We start from the raw sequence: 18,794 nt of genomic DNA on the forward strand, positions 1-18,794 counted from the left end.
TGGACTGTGTGAAGATTACGTGAATGACTGTGCTCCGCTCTGGGGGAGGGGGTGTGTGTGGCTGTACCGTGGATGTTAACATGACTACAGCGAAAACTACCTCGCTTGCCCGACAGTAAACAGATCTGCAAAAGTCAGACAATTTCAATTCCTACAGTGAGCGAGGGGCTGAAGGCCCCCAGCACCCATTCCTACACTGGTGGGACTTGTGAAGGATCACAAGCATTAAACCTTGTAATCATTCTACAGACCTGACTGATGATACTAGACAATACGTTGTTATTAGACATCTTTTGAATACTTTATTCGGTACATGCAGACAAGAAGAATACAGAGTTCTATACATTTTGCGTTCTGTTGACGAACTCGACTTTAACATTGTAAACTCCATGAAACGCAAAGTCTAAACACTGCAGCTAACAACTTCTGTCTTATTTCTCTTCTGGTTCTCTCCCCATCTTCTCTTTTGATTTTTTCTTGGCTATCTCTCGCTCTCGTTCTTCTAATTTCTTTCTGATGTCTTGCCTCGCCGTTGCGTAGACATTCTCGTTCAGTTCCAGCTTTGTAGTCGACGTACAGAAAAAGAGATCAGACAGTTGGACTCGCACCTGGAAAGAATGGTGTTGACCACGTGTCCTCAACAAGAAATAATATCCGTTGACGAGCAGAGTAAGCCCAACGGTGGGTTGTCGAGATGCCACTGTAACTTCAAAGTGTCCGTTGGTGCCATCAGAGATTAGGTCTTCAAACTGTTTTACCTTCTTTGGTGACGACAGCATGTTGCGTAGCCTCTTTCTGATCGCTGTCGCCTCTTCCTTGGTGGCTGCTTCGCACATTGTGCCCGAGACAAAATCTATAAAGGACGAGGAAGAGGAGCTCTGATGGAACTTTCGAAATTGTTTGTTGTTGACCTTCCAGCCAACGTTGGCTAGCACCGTGACAAACATGTCGTACCAATCTTTTGGCGTCTCTTTCACGTTGTACCGTTTAGACGCAGCGAGTCGAGCGAGGAGCAGCGAATCGTGGACGTCGTGCGTGTCTTGGATGGCTACGCCGCTGGTAAACACATCAATGTTGCCAGCGACGGGAACATCTCCGTCGGTTTCGTCCGCGCTGTGCACGTGCGTGAGACTGGAGTCGTCTGGATCTGCTGCAGCCATCGAAGTCGGAAGGTTGTGGCGAAGATTTCACGCCGGCAGTCCACAAGCTTGTTTGTTAATTATGTGCGTGATATCACGTGGTCTACTTATCTACCCACTAACACTAGAACACTTTGCATGCTTGATTGCTGTCTGATGTCATTAGTCCTAGCGTGGCCAGACGTTTGTGATACGCGGGGCCGGGGGCGGATTAGACGAAGAGGCGCACGAGACCTCTTCCTATCCGCCGATACGAGAGTGGTTGGCGAGGAAGTTGTTCACAGCAGAGTCCAAGATCTCTTTGAGGGTGAGGAAACTAGAACGCTTTGCTAATTTAGAATAGAAAATTAGAAAGTCTACGAGTTGCTTGTGCACGTGTCTTTTGCAGAAAACGAAATCGATGGAGCAGCTTTGATGGGTTTGTTAGGTGATTCAAACGAATTTAAGAGTCTCTTTCCTGTCATGGAGATCGCCTGCGGTTGAAAAAGGCAATATCTGATGAGCTGAAATTGGTATAGCTAGCTACAAGTCTGCAGAGTCACGTTGATGACGTTGTAGAGTTGCCTTATCTTCCTAGGCGGCGTCAATGTGCTCTTCGACTGGTCCACCTGCATGTAGACCATCGCTTGAAATGATTGACTGTACAGGAGATGCTAGAGACAACGTGACGGATGATGAACTCGATCAGATCAAAGAAGACGTGAGATCGGATACCGAAGAACCTGCTGCGAAGAAATGAGTCCTCTCCATCTCACCATTTGTCAAGCCAACGATGTCCATTCCTGATCTGTTTCCATTTCCGGCCAACTACCCGCCCAGATTACAGCGTGTGGTGGATTCTGGGGAAATCTACGGTACGGATAGATTAGCGTTTATCCGTCAAGTAAGCGACATCATGGTAGGTTTCAATCCCAACCCTTCACCATCTGAGTATGAGCGTGTGGCAAGAGCAGTTGTTGAAAGACACCACTGTCTAGCAGATACCATCAAGGGCCAGCCTGCCTGTGTAAGTGAGACCATTCTCTGTACTTTATGTGTAGTGTTTGCAGAATTGCATTTTCTGTATATATAGTAGACGTCCGTGAAACTGCAATTGTCACAAAGAATAAGAAACATGCGTCATTACTCAAAGACGTCGTCCAACGGAAAGTCAAATGCCAAATTCAAGGCTGTGGAAGTTGCCAGTGTGGACAGTGCAGAAGTCAATGATGTCGACATGGAGAATTACCACAGAAATGTTTCTAAAATTCAGAAACAATGGAAGTTTAAGAATCTTGACAAGAAGCAAGTGAAGATTCTGATGGACATTAGTTTTACATTGAGAAGTCACTGGATTCAGCATGAAGTGAAGTCAGTGAGAGCCGTTGTAGACACGCTTCCTTGCCTCAAGTCAAAGACAATGGTAAGAGTGCTTACATTTTATTTACAGTGACTTTCTAAGAACTTGTGTTGATTAGTTGTTAGAGGAGTTTAGACGAATAGTTGGAATTCCAATAATGGAAAAAATGATGACCAGGTGGACATCTCTAGCAAAGGCTCTCAGCTGTGACGGAGGTTTTTCTGATGAATTGAAGACATTCTTGGATTTGGAAAAACGAGTGAAGAGTTCTAGGCATGGCAAAAAGGGACAACAGACAAGCCAGTCTATTGTGCAGTCAATAACAGTAAGCAGTCATTGTTGTGTCTCATTTGTTTCTTTGTCTGTCAGTTATTTTATCATGGCGTCGACTCGCGCGCGCGCGCGCGCGTGTGTGTGTGTGTGTGTGTGTGTGTGTGTGTGTGTCTGTGTGTGTGTGTCTGTGTGTGTGTGTGTGTGTGTGTCTGTGTCTGTGTCTGTGTCTGTGTCTGTGTGTGTGTGTGTGTGTGTGTGTGTGTGTGTGTGTGTGTGTGTGTGTGTGTGTGTGTGTGTGTGTGTGTGTGTGTGTGTGTGTGTGTGTGTGTGTCTGTGTCTGTGTGTGTGTGTGTGTGTGTGTGTGTGTGTGTGTGTCTGTGTGTGTGTGTCTGTGTGTGTGTGTCTGTGTGTGTGTGTCTGTGTGTGTGTGTGTGTCTGTGTCTGTGTCTGTGTCTGTGTCTGTGTGTGTGTCTGTGTCTGTGTGTGTGTGTGTGTGTGTGTGTGTGTGTGTGTGTGTGTGTGTGTGTGTGTGTGTCTGTGTCTGTGTGTGTGTGTGTGTGTGTGTGTGTGTGTCTGTGTGTGTGTGTGTGTGTGTGTGTGTGTGTGTGTGTGTGTGTGTGTGTCTGTGTGTCTGTGTGTGTCTGTGTGTGTCTGTGTGTCTGTGTGTGTATGTTTGCATGTCTGGGTGGTAAGTGGGTCTTGCGTATGATTCAGCAAAGGTTCATTAAAGGTTTAAGGTCAATTCAAGGCAAAGGAGCCAGTGCTTGGCTTGATGCTATACCCTCCTCATCTCAGTTTGCAATAGAATCCTGCGATTATCGCTTGGCATCCACGATGAGGTTAGGATATACCATGCCTTTCAGTTCTTGGTCCAATTCATGTGAATGTGGAAAGTCCCTTGAATCAGATACGGATGAATACCACCTTCTAACTTGTAACACTGGTGGTGGCCCTGTTTACACACATAACTCTATAGTAAGAATAACAAGTGTTTGCCTTGGGAGCTTACACTTACATCATGTAAATGAAGCACAACATTGTTATTGCAATTCAGACAACAGGCCATCATTCCGGGTAAAGCATTGATTTAGATGTCTCAATGGCACATCCTTGGAGTATCGACATTCTATCCAGGGCTTCTCTGTTTCATGAAGCTGCTGCACTTCGTAGAGAAGAAATCAAAGCCAAACAGTACATGGGAGAAATGCTACCACAAGGTTCCTCACCATCTGTTGTGCCCCTAGTGTTCGAACACTTTGGTCGATGGGGTGAGAAAGTGTTAAAGTATCTAGACGATTTCTCACATCTCTCAAAAGACAAAGTGACCGGAAGAATCCTGCCGAGTTTAAATTATTTTGGAGACGACGATTTTCTGTTGAGTTGCAAAGATGTAATGCTTCAGTAATGTCAAGGAAAGCCTATAAATCTTAGTGCAGATCAGAACTAGACACTGTTCAGTTTTTTGTTCATTAGTTAATAAATAGCCATTGTAAGACGCTGTCAGGGTCACTTGTAGTGTATCGTGTATTAGACTTTTAGTTAAGAGTTGCGTAGTTTGATTTAGCTTGTAATAGTTCTGATTTAGCCTGTAATAGTTCCAATTTATGAACATATATTTCTTAGACAGACAGACAGACAGACAGACAGACAGGGCAAACAGCTACTCTACAAAGCTCAGGAAGTTAGAATATAATTGTATTGGTGCACCATCATTGAACTTCTTGCTGGTTGTATTAAGCACAATCCATGAGTTCTATTCCAATCAAATAGTGTAGAATAGAGTTTTTGTATTATAGTACGAAATACAAAAATACAAATATACAGAAATACAAAAACACAAAAATACAAAAATACAAAAAGTTCTTTGTTAAATAAAAGCAATAAAAATACAAAAAGTGTTTGATAAAACAGAGAGACCAAGCATACACTAGTCAAACTATAATAGTTTACATACATACTATACTAGTATACATACCCAAGTAGATCCAGAATCTCCAAATTGAAAATTCTAGACAGAAATGCAATTAATGTCTTTAAAGTTAGGTTTGACAGACATACATACAGACATACACGTCCACAGACATACATGCACAGAGACAAACAGAGAGTAAGCAGACAAACAGACTACCGCCACATTATAGTACACAATAATTATTTATCTTACTTCGTGCTGATATGAGTGAGGAAGACTGGCTTGAGGCTAAAAAGAAAGGAAACCACAATTCAAGAAAAGACAGACAACTGACAGGACAAGAAAAGAACAAAATATATAATTCACAAAAACTAGTCACAAACATAATTACAGTCTGTAGGTATAAAAGTTTGCCTTGAGTTGCAAGCACAAAGCACAAAGCAACTCAATCACATGTCAGCCTACAAATGTCAGGTGACACGTTTGCATCACTCATAGAAACTCATCAAAATGGCCCAGAGGTTAAATGGTTAGCTCAGAGAGACTAGTGTCTAGTGTATCTTCAGTGTCGGTATATCTGATAATAGAAATCCATTACATTCAGAAATAATGGTATTATGCATCATGTAATCCAACTTGAACACACTTCTCTCAGTGAAGGCCACCCACTGTTACATGATTTACGACAAATTTGTTTAAACAAACGTTCTCCAAATTGAAAACTTCTAACAGAAATGCTCAGACAAACTGCTCACAATGTCAAACTAAAATTACTACCGAAGTCAACATTTCAGGTGAGAAGTCATCTAATGTCTGTAAATAAGCATATTTAATTTAATAGACACAGAAATCAGCCACTGAAATGATACCTAATGACAAACAACTACACTGTACGTAAAAAGGCACTCAGACAGATCGACCAAAGTATTACATAGATGATCTACGTATATGATCGATACATGTGACAAAAGAACACCTCAGCAACCTGTACATTCTGCATCCCATTGTTTGTTGAATTGTCTAAGACATTCTATCGAAAATATTCATGCACACACACCACGAACACTTAAACAAAAGTTATACACTAACCAAGATCTCGTTTTCTAACATCCTACTTAAATGAGACAAGGTCTGATTTATTACATCCAACTGAGGTTAGAGCCACTTAATCAATAAACCCTACGCAGGATCACGTAGATCTAACTCGAATAACAAACCAAAAACCTGACTAAAGTACATTCATTATTGCATACCTCAGATCCCAACGTAAGTGTCCTTTTTGCCCTCTTTTGGATGCGTTCTGCCTCAGTTGCAGCTATTCTATCTAGACAAACCACTTGTGTAATACACAATCGCAGGCTAGCAATAGACAGAGACAGAAAGTTGAAACATAGGCTGAGATCCAGACGACCAGAGTAAGACGCGAATAGACACGAATAGACACTGTGGGTTTGATTAATTAATTCATCATTCCTTCCCTCCTTTCTCCATCCATGCCATCACACATTCATTTGTTCAGTGACGTTATATAATATGGAAAAACAGCCGTCCTAACTAAGCTAACTTACTGGTAGCAACTTCTAGCACTCTAGCGGGGTAGAAGTGCTTGTCTGGGCTCCATAACAACGTACTCTTTGACCCACTTCACTAGAGTCAAATGGCTCGTCGAAATTTTCTTGTAGGTTTTTGATCTTCCATGTATTGGTCTTTGTCACTCTACTCTTCTCGTTATCTTCTAGGAACTCGACTTTAGCCGTTACAACTTCCGAACTATTTCCTAAAAACAGCACAGCAAATGAAAGAAATCCTATACAGATAAAAAAAAACTTATAAGAGAAACGCTAGAACACTGTCGCCCCAGGAGAAGGTTTCCCGTCGAGTCTTGTATTGTAGCTCTGTCCCATTTTGTAGCCTTGCTTACCAGACCGTATATATATATATATATATATATCAATGTGCTCGCTGCTATTGTCTAGTAACCAGGAAAAATGGCGCGTTTACATTCATTCATGCCATTCATTCTGCTTTTGCTTGTAACGATGAATTTGTACGGAACATAACATAACACTGTTGACATCATGAAATTTAGCTAGAGGCTTCTAGCTCAAACCACAGAATCTTATAATTTGATTTTCAGGGCCAACTCCTCCCCTTTCGCGCTCCGAACGTCTGGCCACGCGAACCTACACATGTACAGCAAACCACACGAAAGTAATTAACTAGTTGTACGGTATCCGTAGGCGCCTCGCGTTCGTAAGTAACATATCCAACGGAGTTTTCAGACCGTCTACTAAAACGCCGAGTCCTAGCTAGACAATACGTATTTGTTGAAACCCTAACTGTCAGGGAAGTAAACATGCAAACTTCCTAGTAGTCTGGATTACATCTATAGGCCTGGTATAGTAAGTACTCGTCGTTTTGCGATCGTGATCAAGACAATTGAAATGCACAGTCAAGGTATGCACTCAATTGTGTTGTAACGACAGTGGTATGGTATTTACTGACATAGAAATTGATATCAGCAAACATTGACTATCAACAGTGTTAGATGCATCACAGTGTAGTAAAGGATTGATTGTATGGGACGTGTGAATAGTTAACTGTAGGTGGCATTCAACTCCTGAAGGAGTTTCTTGGTTGTCAAGTACACACAGTCCGTAGCTACAATACAAAAGGATGGGGCGACGCAACTTGTGGAAGCATTTTCTCCGCCTTTTGATCACTTGCACGAATCGTTCTTAGCCTCATCTGTATTCGGACACGGAAACGATTTTTAAGGTAGGTCCTATCATGAAACGTGGTCGTGGGGAGGAGAAATTTGAGAATTGTGTGTACACACACACACACACACACACACACACACACACACACACACACACACACACACACACACACACACACACACACACACACACACACACACACACACACACACACACACACACACATACCAAATTGAAAAGCTCGATGGAGGACCATATAAGACCACGCCCTTTTTGTTGTACGACCCGGATTAGAAGCCTCGCTACGCTCGGCAATTAATGAAATTGATCAAACCTCGTTCCATTACTCCAGAGATCCTAAACGATTTTGAAAAACCACCACTGCGCTTCAAGATGACTCAAATGTGCGGCGGCACTGTCTTGACAGATATGCCGAGCAGGCCTTCTGTGATTGGCTGTTAACAGAAAACACTAGCGAATAGCGACCTCGTCAACTTGTCTAGTAAATAGCGTGGCGTCGAGCGATTCATGCAGTTGCAGTTCGCGGCACAGACTAGCATGACGGATAGAGGTGACGATGGATTGTTTGATACAGCAGCCACCGGCTTGCAGAGGGATCGCCAGAGATCGACTCGTGTACGTGAAAGATCAAGTTGCTATCGCGAATACTTAAATATTCCAGAAAAATGCCAAAGCGAATTCGATCAAGAGTCCAACGGATCGATCAGTTGTCATCAAGTGCTCTTGCCACCCAGTTGTTAATGACTCTGTTCGGAGAGTCAGTACAAGAAATCGCACCTGTTCAGAATACAGGTTTGTTGCTTAGTTAATCTAGTTAATAATTATCAGTGTGTTTTTGCGTGTCAGTGACCGACACACCTACGCGTACCTAATTAATTCACTTGCTTACTGCCTGCAGCAGCATGTGTCCTAGAATTTACTTTTTAGAAATGACTGCTGCAGTAAAAGATGACCTCGAAAGTCATTTCCAGACATCACGTAAAGACCAATTGATGGAAGATGAGGAACATTCCATGGAACACGTTGCAGACAAGTCTGGTGACAAAGAACCTGCCCTAGGAGATCTCCAAGATGAAGAGCCTGCTATGGAAGACTTCCCTAACGATCACGATGAAACTAGGGATGAAGAAAACTCAAACCAACAGTTCTTTGGATTTGATTGTAATGAAACAGATCTAGATGGAGTCAAGTTCAGTTTGTGTATCCTGGATATCCGCTGTCGGTTGGGTCAAATGCTTTGCTTTTGATGTTGTTTGTGCTTAAGCACAAACTGACAATGGAAGCAGCTGCTGACCTTGTCAATCTGCTAGTTGCCCATTCCTCCAGATCACCGAGGGCTTACCTCCCTGTACAGGTCAATCAATTTCTGCATGCCTTTTAATTAAGTGAATTTAAGAATTTGAATTGTCGGCATGGTTCACTTTTGTTTAGGATACGAAAGTTTATAACCTCTATGTCTAAAAGACCTCAAACCGAAGCAACCAAGTTTTGTTCCTGGTGCAACCAAGTTGTTATTGATGATGCTCCCAGCTGCAACTGTCCTGAGGGTCAAGAAATATCTGCACCTATTCACCAGTTTGTCATTTTAAGTATCAAGGATTCTCTTCGACATTTGTTTTCAGGTAGGTAACCTAGCTTGTGCTGGAGAAGTTACTGATGTCTGTATATGATTAAGTTATCTTCATGGTTCTCAGAAAAACAGTTTGTGATAAACTTGCAACAAGATGTGCACGTAGAAGAAGCCAACCAGACATGCAGGATGTCACATCTGAGAACATATATCAAAATCTTGTTGCTTCTGATCCTTTTTACAGTTCTTCATGGAACGTAACCCTGACTTTGAATACGGATGGCATCACAGTTTTCAAGTCATCAACTGAAAGTCTCTGGCCAGTGTATCTCACTGTGAACGAGTTGCCACCTCATTTAGGGCACTTGCTTGCATTTCTTACCTTTTCAACTTTACCTTTTAAAAATTAAAATTATTGTTCTAGATTTACTATCAAGTACACAATTATTTGTGGTCTATGGTGTTTGCCGTACAAACCAAATATGCATCTTTTTCTAAAACCAATCTTGAAAGAACTCGTACACCTTGAGTCAACAGGTATAGTAAGATTTAGAACATGGTTTTACTATACTGCTAACACTACAGATTGTTGATTATAGGTGTTTGTGTTGTCCCCCGCCGCCCCCCCCCCCCTATGGCAGCTAGTTATGTAAAGCAAAATTGTTGTTGGTGTCATGTGACTTGCCTGCACGGGTCATGCTAATGAACATGAAGTTGTTCAATAGGCAGCAGTCCTGCTTGTTTTGCTTGCAATTAGGAGATACAAATACAACAAATCATCTGCATCGATTCTGGCCGTACGAAGAAAAATGTTATGCTTCGGACTACCAATTCTATTTGGAGACACGGCAAAGAAGCATACGAAACCAACAAACCAGTAAGAAAAACTTGAAAATAAGTTTTTATTTGAAACAATATCTCAATCCATTGCATATAGATCTACAGAATAAAAGGAATCCCCCCTCTGGCTAGAATAAAGTATTTTGACTTGGAGAATTCCTGTTGCATCGACTGGATGCATTGTGTGCTCCTGGGTGTAACACGAACTCTATTCAATCAATGGCTGTCGAAAGAGGGATTGAAGCTGACACCTTCAATAGCAACAAAGATTGTTACATCTCTGCAGTTAATTAAAAAGAATTCTATTTGACCCTTGATTGCTCCTAGGTGGCATTAACAGATAAACGATTGCTGACAATCTCAGTTCCTGATTTTATAAACAGAATACCCCGTTCGGTAATAGAGTGGGCCAACTGGAAAGGTGCAATCAAATCTGCTGTAATGGGGCCTAGAATCAACTAGATTTTGCTTATGTAGCAAGTGAGTTTCGTTCCTTTTTGTACCATTTTGGACTTCCAGTTCTCAGAGGTGTTCTACCTACGGATCAATACGTGCATTTTGCACTTCTTGTGGCAGGGATAAGATTCTTGTCTCAGGAGCGAATCAGTGTGACAGATGTGCAGACGTCCAATCAGTACCTAGACATCTTTGTCGTCAATTTGGAGCAATTTATGGTGAGGTGACTGATTGATGTTATTATTATTGTTATTATGTGTCGTTATGCCCCTCCATAATGGGCAAGTGGGGTCTTTACCCCCATCTGGGCGCCCACCAACCCGGCAGGTGAGCCCAGCGGGGTACATGTTTCCGTGCAGTCCATACGGCGATCAATGACTAGCCAATTCGATATAGATTGCAGGCATTACGGTGACAGCGTACTCGATGTGTCGTGCTCAACCAGATCAGTCTGGTTTGTAAAGTCTATTACAAGTATCGGAAGCAAACCCTGCTTCAGAAGTACTTAGACCATCACGGCTGTCTAGAAAGAAGACATGACTTTACGAAGGATCCGAGTAGATCCCAGAAGCACTGTTTTCTGTAAGTGCTGCAGGTTGTGATGACCTGGAATAATGTCCAGCCACCGTGCAATACCTGCGTGCACTGTGCCCAAAGCTCCCAAGACCACCGGAATCACCAGTGTTCGACAATGCCACATGCGGCTTATCTCCACTCGCAAGTCGCTGTACTTCGCCAACTTCTCAGCATGTTTCTTGCCAATGTTGCCATCAGCAGGACAGCTGATATCAATAAGAAGACAAGTGTTTGTTTTCCTATTTCTGAGACAGATGTCTGGACGATTGGCTTTGATCTTCCTGGCAGTGGGGATGCTGGTATCCCACATCATAGTAATGTCATCCGTCTCCACAAGCCTATCAGGATGATGCCGGTACCATCTGCTCTCCACTGGAACCCCAAAAATGGCGACAAACATCCCAGTGAATGATGGAGGCCACCTGATTGTGTCGATCAGTGTAGTCCGTCGGTGCCAAAGCACTACAGCCTGCCACAATGTGGTCGACTGTCTACAGGCCTACACTGCACATGCGGCAAGTAGGACTGACATCACGATGTAGAATCTTGCGCTCATAGTACCGAGTCCGAAGAGCTTGGTCTTGAGCAGCAACAACCAGTCCCTCAGTTGCAGCAGGAAGATTCGCTGCCTTGAGCCATCCGTAGGTCTCTTTCATGTCCACAGGCGGTTGCTCAGTGAGACGGCGATACTGCCCGTGCATAGGCTTCCCGCTCCAGGACCGCACACGAAGAGAACCGCAACACGTACGGTAATGTCTCGCATCTGTTTTAGGCGCTTGCTCGAAGCCACCTTCAACAGAGATGGATGCATTCCTGTGTAAGTTCTGCGACTTGTCGTCCAAAGCAAGACTCCTCCGCAGCTGTGCAGTAAACCGACAAGCCATGCGCTTGATCGAGTGTGAAGATTTTCCAGAGTCACACTCCCCTTTCATCTCCATGAAAGGATCAGAACTGTCAGCAAGGTAACAGTTCAGCCTCACAATGCAAGATTGATATGTCGACTCAATCTGTTGTAACCCCCTACCCCCATCACTGCAAGGAGCGTACAGTCGATCAACGTCTGCAGCAGGATGGTGGACACCGTGCATAGAGAGGAGCTTTCTGGTCCGTCGATCGAGCTGCTGCAGGTCCGTGCACCCCCAATGAATGACGCCAAAACCGTAAGAGAGAACCGGTAGTGCAAACCCATTGATGGCTAGAATCTTGTTCCGACCATACACACACACACACACACACACACACACACACACACACACACACACACACACACACACGACAAACAAACAAACAGAGACAGACAAACAAACAGAGAGGCACACAAATGGACAAAAAACAAACACAGAGACAAACACAAACAGACAAACAGAAAGACAGACAGACAGATAAACAGACAGACAGATAGACAGACAGACAGACCGAAGGGCAAACAGGTGGATAGACAAGCACACAGACAGACATGCAAACAGACACAGAAACAAACAGCCTCCTTATACTTGCACTCAAGTCATGCAATTAGACAGAATAACAAAACAAACCAGAAAGCAAAACACAACCAAACAGAGACAAAATACCAATCAAACAAAATACCCAAGAAATGCATGAAAGCTGCACGGAAAACTAAAGATGAACTTAATTAACTATCTGACCAAGAGACAGACAAAATGCAGTGACATTAGATCAACATGAGTAACAGTGTCAAATCTCACCATTCCCAGTGCAATCTGGTGTACATACAACAACAAAAGTTGTGAACTGAAGGTAACATAAGAAGTCCTGTCCTCGTGAAACCGATAGACTGGTGACATTGACCGTTGGCTACTCCCTGAGGTCTACAAGCGAGTAACACAAGCCAATCACTCAGTAAGTCCAAGCGTATGAGCACGCGTGCACACACACACAAACAAACAAACACACACACACACACACACACACACACACGAGGTATGAAAGTCTGAGACTCTATGTATTGAATCAGCAGCTTTACAGCGTACACTTGTAGTATTTACATTTTTAGAAATTTGTTCTAAATTTTGTATAAGAAACAGACAAGTAGTTTGATGTTGATGAAATTGAAGTGTGGAAGTTTGGTGGATAGTGAACGGTTCTATTCTCAAGCACACACACACACACACACACACACACCTAAAACATTACAACACCACTCCACTGTGCTACACAAGTCATAACAAAACAGACATAAATAACACTATATACCACAGCAGGCGAATTAAGAGGAATGTATCCATCCTCGGGAGAAGATATCCATCCTCAGGAGGAACGTATCCATCCTCAGGAGGAAGATATCCATTCTTAGGTATTGAGTGACTCTCCTTTGGTATCTCTTTCACCTCTCTCTCTTGTTCCACACGATTCTTTCTCAGCAACATGAGTAGATCACCATGTGGCACAAACTCAACAACCAGATACAACTCAGTAACCGTACAGCATCCCAACAAGCTCAAAATGTGTCTATGAGCACCGATACGTTTCATCAATTTAATCTCATTCCGGAGGTCTCGTCGGTCCTCCTCCAATGCCGTCTCTTTACAACAACTTTACAATGTAATGATATTACCATACTTCTGAATGATAGTCTGCACTCGAACAGTAACCTGTGCATCCAATGAGTTTGAAATAATAGTAACTTGAGTTCAAATATTAACCTAAACCTTAGATGCGAAAGACCGGTATCTGACACTGTGCATGCCCAAGGTTAATAGTGCACCAGTTGGCAACAACCATATGTTCGTGAAAAAGGCAATAAACAATCTTTTTCAATGCATAAAAATTAAAGGCCGAGGAAGAAGTTTGAGCATCTTCTGTGAACATCTTCTGTGCAGTAATATAAAAAATCTACAAACAGAACCTTTGTCAGTAAAGAAATCCTACAAACTGAAACAGATTGAAAGAGGATCTAGAGAAATGAAAGCAAGTGACTGGAGGAGGCATGATCCCAATCGTTGAAAAATGGTATCCTGTGCTTTAGTAGTAACCCATGAAGCTGATCATTTTTATAAATCACATTTGAATCAATGTCATAGATACAGTCCTCAGTCACTTGTTTCTAAAAAGAACTTAAATTATTTGTAAAATATTCTGGTGAGCTGTCCTCAAGTATATTGGCAAATACATTATGTCCACCTCACAGAGGCTGAGTTTCTGGGCAACATAATAACTTTAGCAAGCTATATCTACTTAATAAGCTGCTACTCAGATTGTAAAGTGTGACATACAGTTACAAACATTCTATTGTTATGTTCACTAATGAGCTCTTCATATAGTGTGTATTGTATACACATTGCCAATTATTATAATTGAGGTCCACGATAAAATATTCAACTAATAAAGGAACAAATGTTTGGTATATGGTGGGGGCTTAAACAAAACACAAAAAGCAAACACTTCTACTTGAAAAAGCATATAAAATCTGTTAATTTATTAATTAAACATCTTCAAAAGTACCTCAAAAGCTGACTTGGCAGATGAACCATATAATGCATTTAGGTGTTATTGTTTTGCCAGGATATAAGTGGCAAAATCGGTGGTGATGGTCCTCAATCATAGTTGCCAGAAGACAAGCATCATCAGTAGTCACAGTTGTTGCAACACATATCGCCAATATTACCAGCAATGTCAGAAAACAATAGTGGTGTTCATCATCAGCTGGAACCCATTCACCTATGAAAATTGGAAGTTTCACTGCCAGACACCAAGACTAAGCAGCTACAACAAATCAATTCAATTACCAAACCCGAAAAACTGTTGATATTCATACAAATGTACCTCGCTGACCTAACTTGTCATCTCGATCTATAGCGTCTCTTGTTATTTGTGTAGGACGATCTTTGCCTTTATTATATCCCAGATCTACATACTTAATTTGTTGGTTCAGGGTTTCAAGTGTAAAATACCTCTGAGAAAAGCAGTGTTGAAGGAGCAATCTAGACAAAACATCTGATAAAGCTGTACAAGTCTAGCAAGATGCTGTGTAATACTAACCTAATTTCTCTGGTGATCACTCCTTCCAAAAGAATATGCATCACGTCAAATGGTAGGCAATCAGTGACTTTGAAGTTCTTGATTTTGCTTGAAACACTCCTATAATTTAACCCACAATTGACTGAGAAGTGAGAGTGTAAGTCACAATCTTCCAGCTCCTGACACTGTTCTTCATGCATCACTTCATTCCTCATAACATACTTGCTTTCTGTAAACCGTGACAAACAGAATTAGCATTTTAAAATCAACACATTGGTCTACCGTTTCATAAATAGAAATAAAACTTAACTAGGCCACACCAGAAACTCTTCATTTTAGGTAGTATAGACTGTCTAAAGTTTCTATTTTCCCACAAAAAATGTTTACATGTTTGGATAAAACTTCTTTGTTGTTTCTATTGGTGTTTGCAATGACCATTTTTTTGAATGTATATGATGTCTGCTAAACTCTAAATGTAATCCAACACTGTCATCTGGCATTGACTTCATAGCGAGTTCCGATATCTGATGCTGTGGGCACAGACATCAGGCATCACTCATCGTCAAATGTTACCATGCAACGAATGTCCTTCAGCAAAAACGACTCTTCAACTCGCAGAATCCTAGAAGTAATGATGGAACAATTAGTGTCCAAAACCGTGAGTCTGACAGAAATTGCAGGCATAGCACATGTTTAATTGTGCAATACTAGCCTCGTACCCATGCGCACTGTCGCCATCAGAAATAAGTGATACACGCACATACCTGCAGAGTGGAATATAATGGTCGGTCATCGGTCATTGACCAATCGACTGGTGTTCGTGACCAACCACAATTTTGCTTTGACCGGACATACCTATACATGACTGTTTAGGTGTAATAATTATTGCATGGACGGTAGGGAATCAATTCGCAACCCAAAAGTCCAGACAACTGACTGAAGCAGCAGGCAAGATCTAGAGTTGATGATCTCCAGATGTGTGAATGCAAAATGACGTTTTAGAGCAATATCATATTTATTGCCCCAAGCACCGTTTATTGCACAAGCTGCAGTTGACTAGGATAAACATGCTCTTGATTAGCTTGCTCATCTCTTGATCAGTTCATGTCATTACTTTATAAGCCTTGTTTTAACTAAAATTTAATAAAATTTTAGCTACAATAATTATAACCACCACGACAAACAGCCGTCATAATGATCAATAACAATGCAACAGAACAACAGAAAACAAGCCAAATTTTATGTTTTGGTTTTGATAGCAATAAATACGATAGTGAATATGATGAAAAAAATAAAGCAATGGAACTAAATATTGATGTAGATAATTACAAGTGAATGAATTGTGAAATCAAATAGGAATGAATGCCCAAAATTTTAAAATGTCGTGACAACCTCTTTTGCTAGAGCACGACCGACCAAACATTTTACCTTATATTCCAATCCGTACCTGCATATGTTTAAAGAGATGTGCTGCAAAAGAACCTTCCCAAATCGTGTATGTGTACAAGCTAGTGCAGCCATACACCCAAGGAGCATTGACAGAATATTAGTACAATACATATGAGCACTGGGAGTTGCTACATTTTCTTCAAAATAAGGGCAATGTCGTACTACTAATCAAACAAGTTGCCATAGTATCACAAGTAATGAAATATCACTTTCTGATGATAAGTTTGAATATTATTAGCGTTACAAATTGAATAAACATACCTTGTTTGTATGTCTGAATCACTAGCCATACATCAACGACACTTTCTAAATGCTCCTCCAACTCCTTTAAACCCACCCAAGAAATTGCTTGAAGGAGTGTCTCCACAAAATGCAACCACAGACCCAGATAACCGTTGCTCATTTCCATGTATAATAAATGTGTAGCCCATCTAAGAAAACAAATGGCTTCACGGTTGTTCTGAAAAATGAAAGTTCAACAAACAAACTGAAAGAGTGTTGATCTCATCCACAAATGGCTGCAAAAGAAGATCAACACCATAACTTGGTATGTCATTTGTCTTTGCAACGGCAATTAGCTGAATTGCTTCCACAGCAGACCTATGGACACGTGCCAAGTTTGCTAAGATGTAGTAGAAACAACCTTCACAAACATTATCAACAGCATGTTCTACAAATTGTTATTAGGAAAATCAACATACCCACTTTATTTCTTTCGTTTAGATCCCAAAGGATTGACAACTTCTACATCGTCATAGTATGCTATGACTTGAAGAGCTCTATCCTCTTGTCCAAACAGTTCATGGCTTTTGCAGTAATTGCCATCACATACATCTCTTATTATGCCATCACTGCTGATATGGCTGTTCATCACATTCGAAACTACTTGGCTTGTATTCAGAACTTGCTGCATAAAACACATTTACACAATACAAAATGTACAAAAGTCATTGACAAAACTCATTTTACCTCCAAATTTTTCAGAAAAGGAACATAATATCCTGTTGGCAATTTCTCTACTGGTTGTCTAACACCTCCTTGTCTCTGTCATGTGAGAAATGACTCAGATGACTGGACAGAATCACATAATCTCACTGGAACCGGTTCCTTAGCAAATCAATAGTTAGTATAGTACAGCTTTGATCACTGAAGGCGTGTCTACTACATCTATGTAATTGCTGTACACTTACCACTAGGCGAAAGTGGTTTCTGCAAAACAGTTCCTGCTCATAGACTGTACCCAAATTGGAGAAACAACTTTTACAATCAGAGCAGCATTGGTCAAACACATCACCAAGTTGACGTATGTCTTCACCTCTTTCCAGGATTTTTGTTCTAACTTGTCCTAGTACTGAAGCAATGAGATCTTCCGTAGCGTCTACAACTGTATCTATAGCCGACTGAGAAAGGCCGGCCCGAGTCTTCAAACGCAGTAAATATTCGCCTGTTGAGGTCTGACAGCTAGAATTACTAACTCAATGAATTACTAACTCAATGAATTACTAACTCAATGAATTACTAACTCAATGAATTACTAACTCAATGAATTACTAACTCAATGAATTACTAACTCAATGAATTACTAACTCAATGAATTACTAACTCAATGAATTACTAACTCAATGAATTACTAACTCAATGAATTACTAACTCAATGAATTACTAACTCAATGAATTACTAACTCAATGAATTACTAACTCAATGAATTACTAACTCAATGAATTACTAACTCAATGAATTACTAACTCAATGAATTACTAACTCAATGAATTACTAACTCAATGAATTACTAACTCAATGAATTACTAACTCAATGAATTACTAACTCAATGAATTACTAACTCAATGAATTACTAACTCAATGAATTACTAACTCAATGAATTACTAACTCAATGAATTACTAACTCAATGAATTACTAACTCAATGAATTACTAACTCAATGAATTACTAACTCAATGAATTACTAACTCAATGAATTACTAACTCAATGAATTACTAACTCAATGAATTACTAACTCAATGAATTACTAACTCAATGAATTACTAACTCAATGAATTACTAACTCAATGAATTACTAACTCAATGAATTACTAACTCAATGAATTACTAACTCAATGAATTACTAACTCAATGAATTACTAACTCAATGAATTACTAACTCAATGAATTACTAACTCAATGAATTACTAACTCAATGAATTACTAACTCAATGAATTACTAACTCAATGAATTACTAACTCAATGAATTACTAACTCAATGAATTACTAACTCAATGAATTACTAACTCAATGAATTACTAACTCAATGAATTACTAACTCAATGAATTACTAACTCAATGACCGTGGGCATTTGCACTGTCAAATGAATTTTCAAAGCCTGAATCTGGTATTTCTTCACTTGTCTCCGTCATTTGAAGAGAATCATCAAGCCTACCACAACTGAAATCTCCATGTCGTCGTCGCAGATGCTGCACGAAACTCTTCCACTTACTGTACGAACGACCGCATCCGG

At 40.8% G+C, this 18,794-nt stretch overlaps 3 protein-coding genes and 1 long non-coding RNA gene across 5 annotated transcripts; 1 reads left to right on the forward strand and 3 right to left on the reverse strand.

The window, feature by feature from the left end:
• Positions 1-323: 323 nt before the first annotated feature.
• LOC134176194 (uncharacterized) lies at positions 324-1,193 on the reverse strand. The gene has a single exon (XM_062642878.1). The coding sequence runs from the start codon at positions 1,158-1,160 to the stop codon at positions 432-434; it is 729 nt and encodes a 242-aa protein (XP_062498862.1). The 5' UTR covers positions 1,161-1,193; the 3' UTR covers positions 324-431.
• A 528-nt stretch (positions 1,194-1,721) lies between these two features.
• On the forward strand, positions 1,722-4,156 carry LOC134176477 (uncharacterized). Its single transcript, XM_062643147.1, has 5 exons — positions 1,722-2,145; positions 2,212-2,541; positions 2,597-2,821; positions 3,806-3,825; positions 3,886-4,156. Exons 2-5 carry the CDS (start codon positions 2,254-2,256, stop codon positions 4,154-4,156), a joined length of 804 nt encoding a protein of 267 aa, XP_062499131.1. The 5' UTR covers positions 1,722-2,145; positions 2,212-2,253.
• Positions 4,157-5,915: 1,759 nt separating this feature from the next.
• Positions 5,916-12,680, reverse strand: LOC134198070 (uncharacterized). The gene is made up of 3 exons (XR_009972759.1): positions 12,556-12,680; positions 6,232-6,440; positions 5,916-5,987 (listed from the first exon to the last, which is right to left on the reverse strand). It is a non-coding gene; the product is annotated as an uncharacterized LOC134198070 (long non-coding RNA).
• Positions 12,681-12,786: 106 nt separating this feature from the next.
• On the reverse strand, positions 12,787-16,684 carry LOC134198610 (uncharacterized). 2 transcript variants are annotated; one of them, XR_009972874.1, is made up of 5 exons: positions 16,538-16,684; positions 14,849-15,056; positions 14,633-14,790; positions 14,312-14,572; positions 12,787-13,702 (listed from the first exon to the last, which is right to left on the reverse strand). XR_009972874.1 is itself a non-coding variant. In XM_062668025.1 (4 exons), the coding sequence occupies exons 1-4, from the start codon at positions 16,677-16,679 to the stop codon at positions 14,565-14,567; spliced, it is 516 nt and encodes a 171-aa protein (XP_062524009.1). In that variant the 5' UTR covers positions 16,680-16,684; the 3' UTR covers positions 12,787-14,564. The 2 variants fall into 2 exon arrangements, 1 of the variants encoding a protein (XP_062524009.1); XM_062668025.1 differs by having other exon boundaries at positions 12,787-14,572.
• Between the last annotated feature and the right edge of the window lie 2,110 nt (positions 16,685-18,794).

This window comes from Corticium candelabrum, chromosome 2 (assembly GCF_963422355.1).
Source record: "Corticium candelabrum chromosome 2, ooCorCand1.1, whole genome shotgun sequence".
Classification (NCBI taxonomy): domain Eukaryota; kingdom Metazoa; phylum Porifera; class Homoscleromorpha; order Homosclerophorida; family Plakinidae; genus Corticium; species Corticium candelabrum.

Bases quoted from the DNA above. Each gene is read 5' to 3' on its own strand.
- LOC134176194 (XM_062642878.1), bottom strand. From the start codon at position 1,160: ATGGCTGCAGCAGATCCAGACGACTCCAGTCTCACGCACGTGCACAGC.
- LOC134176477 (XM_062643147.1), top strand. From the start codon at position 2,254: ATGCGTCATTACTCAAAGACGTCGTCCAACGGAAAGTCAAATGCCAAA. The intron at 2,822-3,805 runs GTCTCATTTGTT...ATTGCAATTCAG, and splicing joins CAGTAAGCAGTCATTGTTGT to ACAACAGGCCATCATTCCGG. The intron at 3,826-3,885 runs GTAAAGCATTGA...CATTCTATCCAG, and splicing joins ACAACAGGCCATCATTCCGG to GGCTTCTCTGTTTCATGAAG.
- LOC134198610 (XM_062668025.1), bottom strand. From the start codon at position 16,679: ATGAGCAACGGTTATCTGGGTCTGTGGTTGCATTTTGTGGAGACACTC. The intron at 15,057-16,537 runs GTATGTTTATTC...CACGGTTTACAG, and splicing joins GATTCAGACATACAAACAAG to AAAGCAAGTATGTTATGAGG. The intron at 14,791-14,848 runs GTTAGTATTACA...TGTTTTGTCTAG, and splicing joins GTGATCACCAGAGAAATTAG to ATTGCTCCTTCAACACTGCT.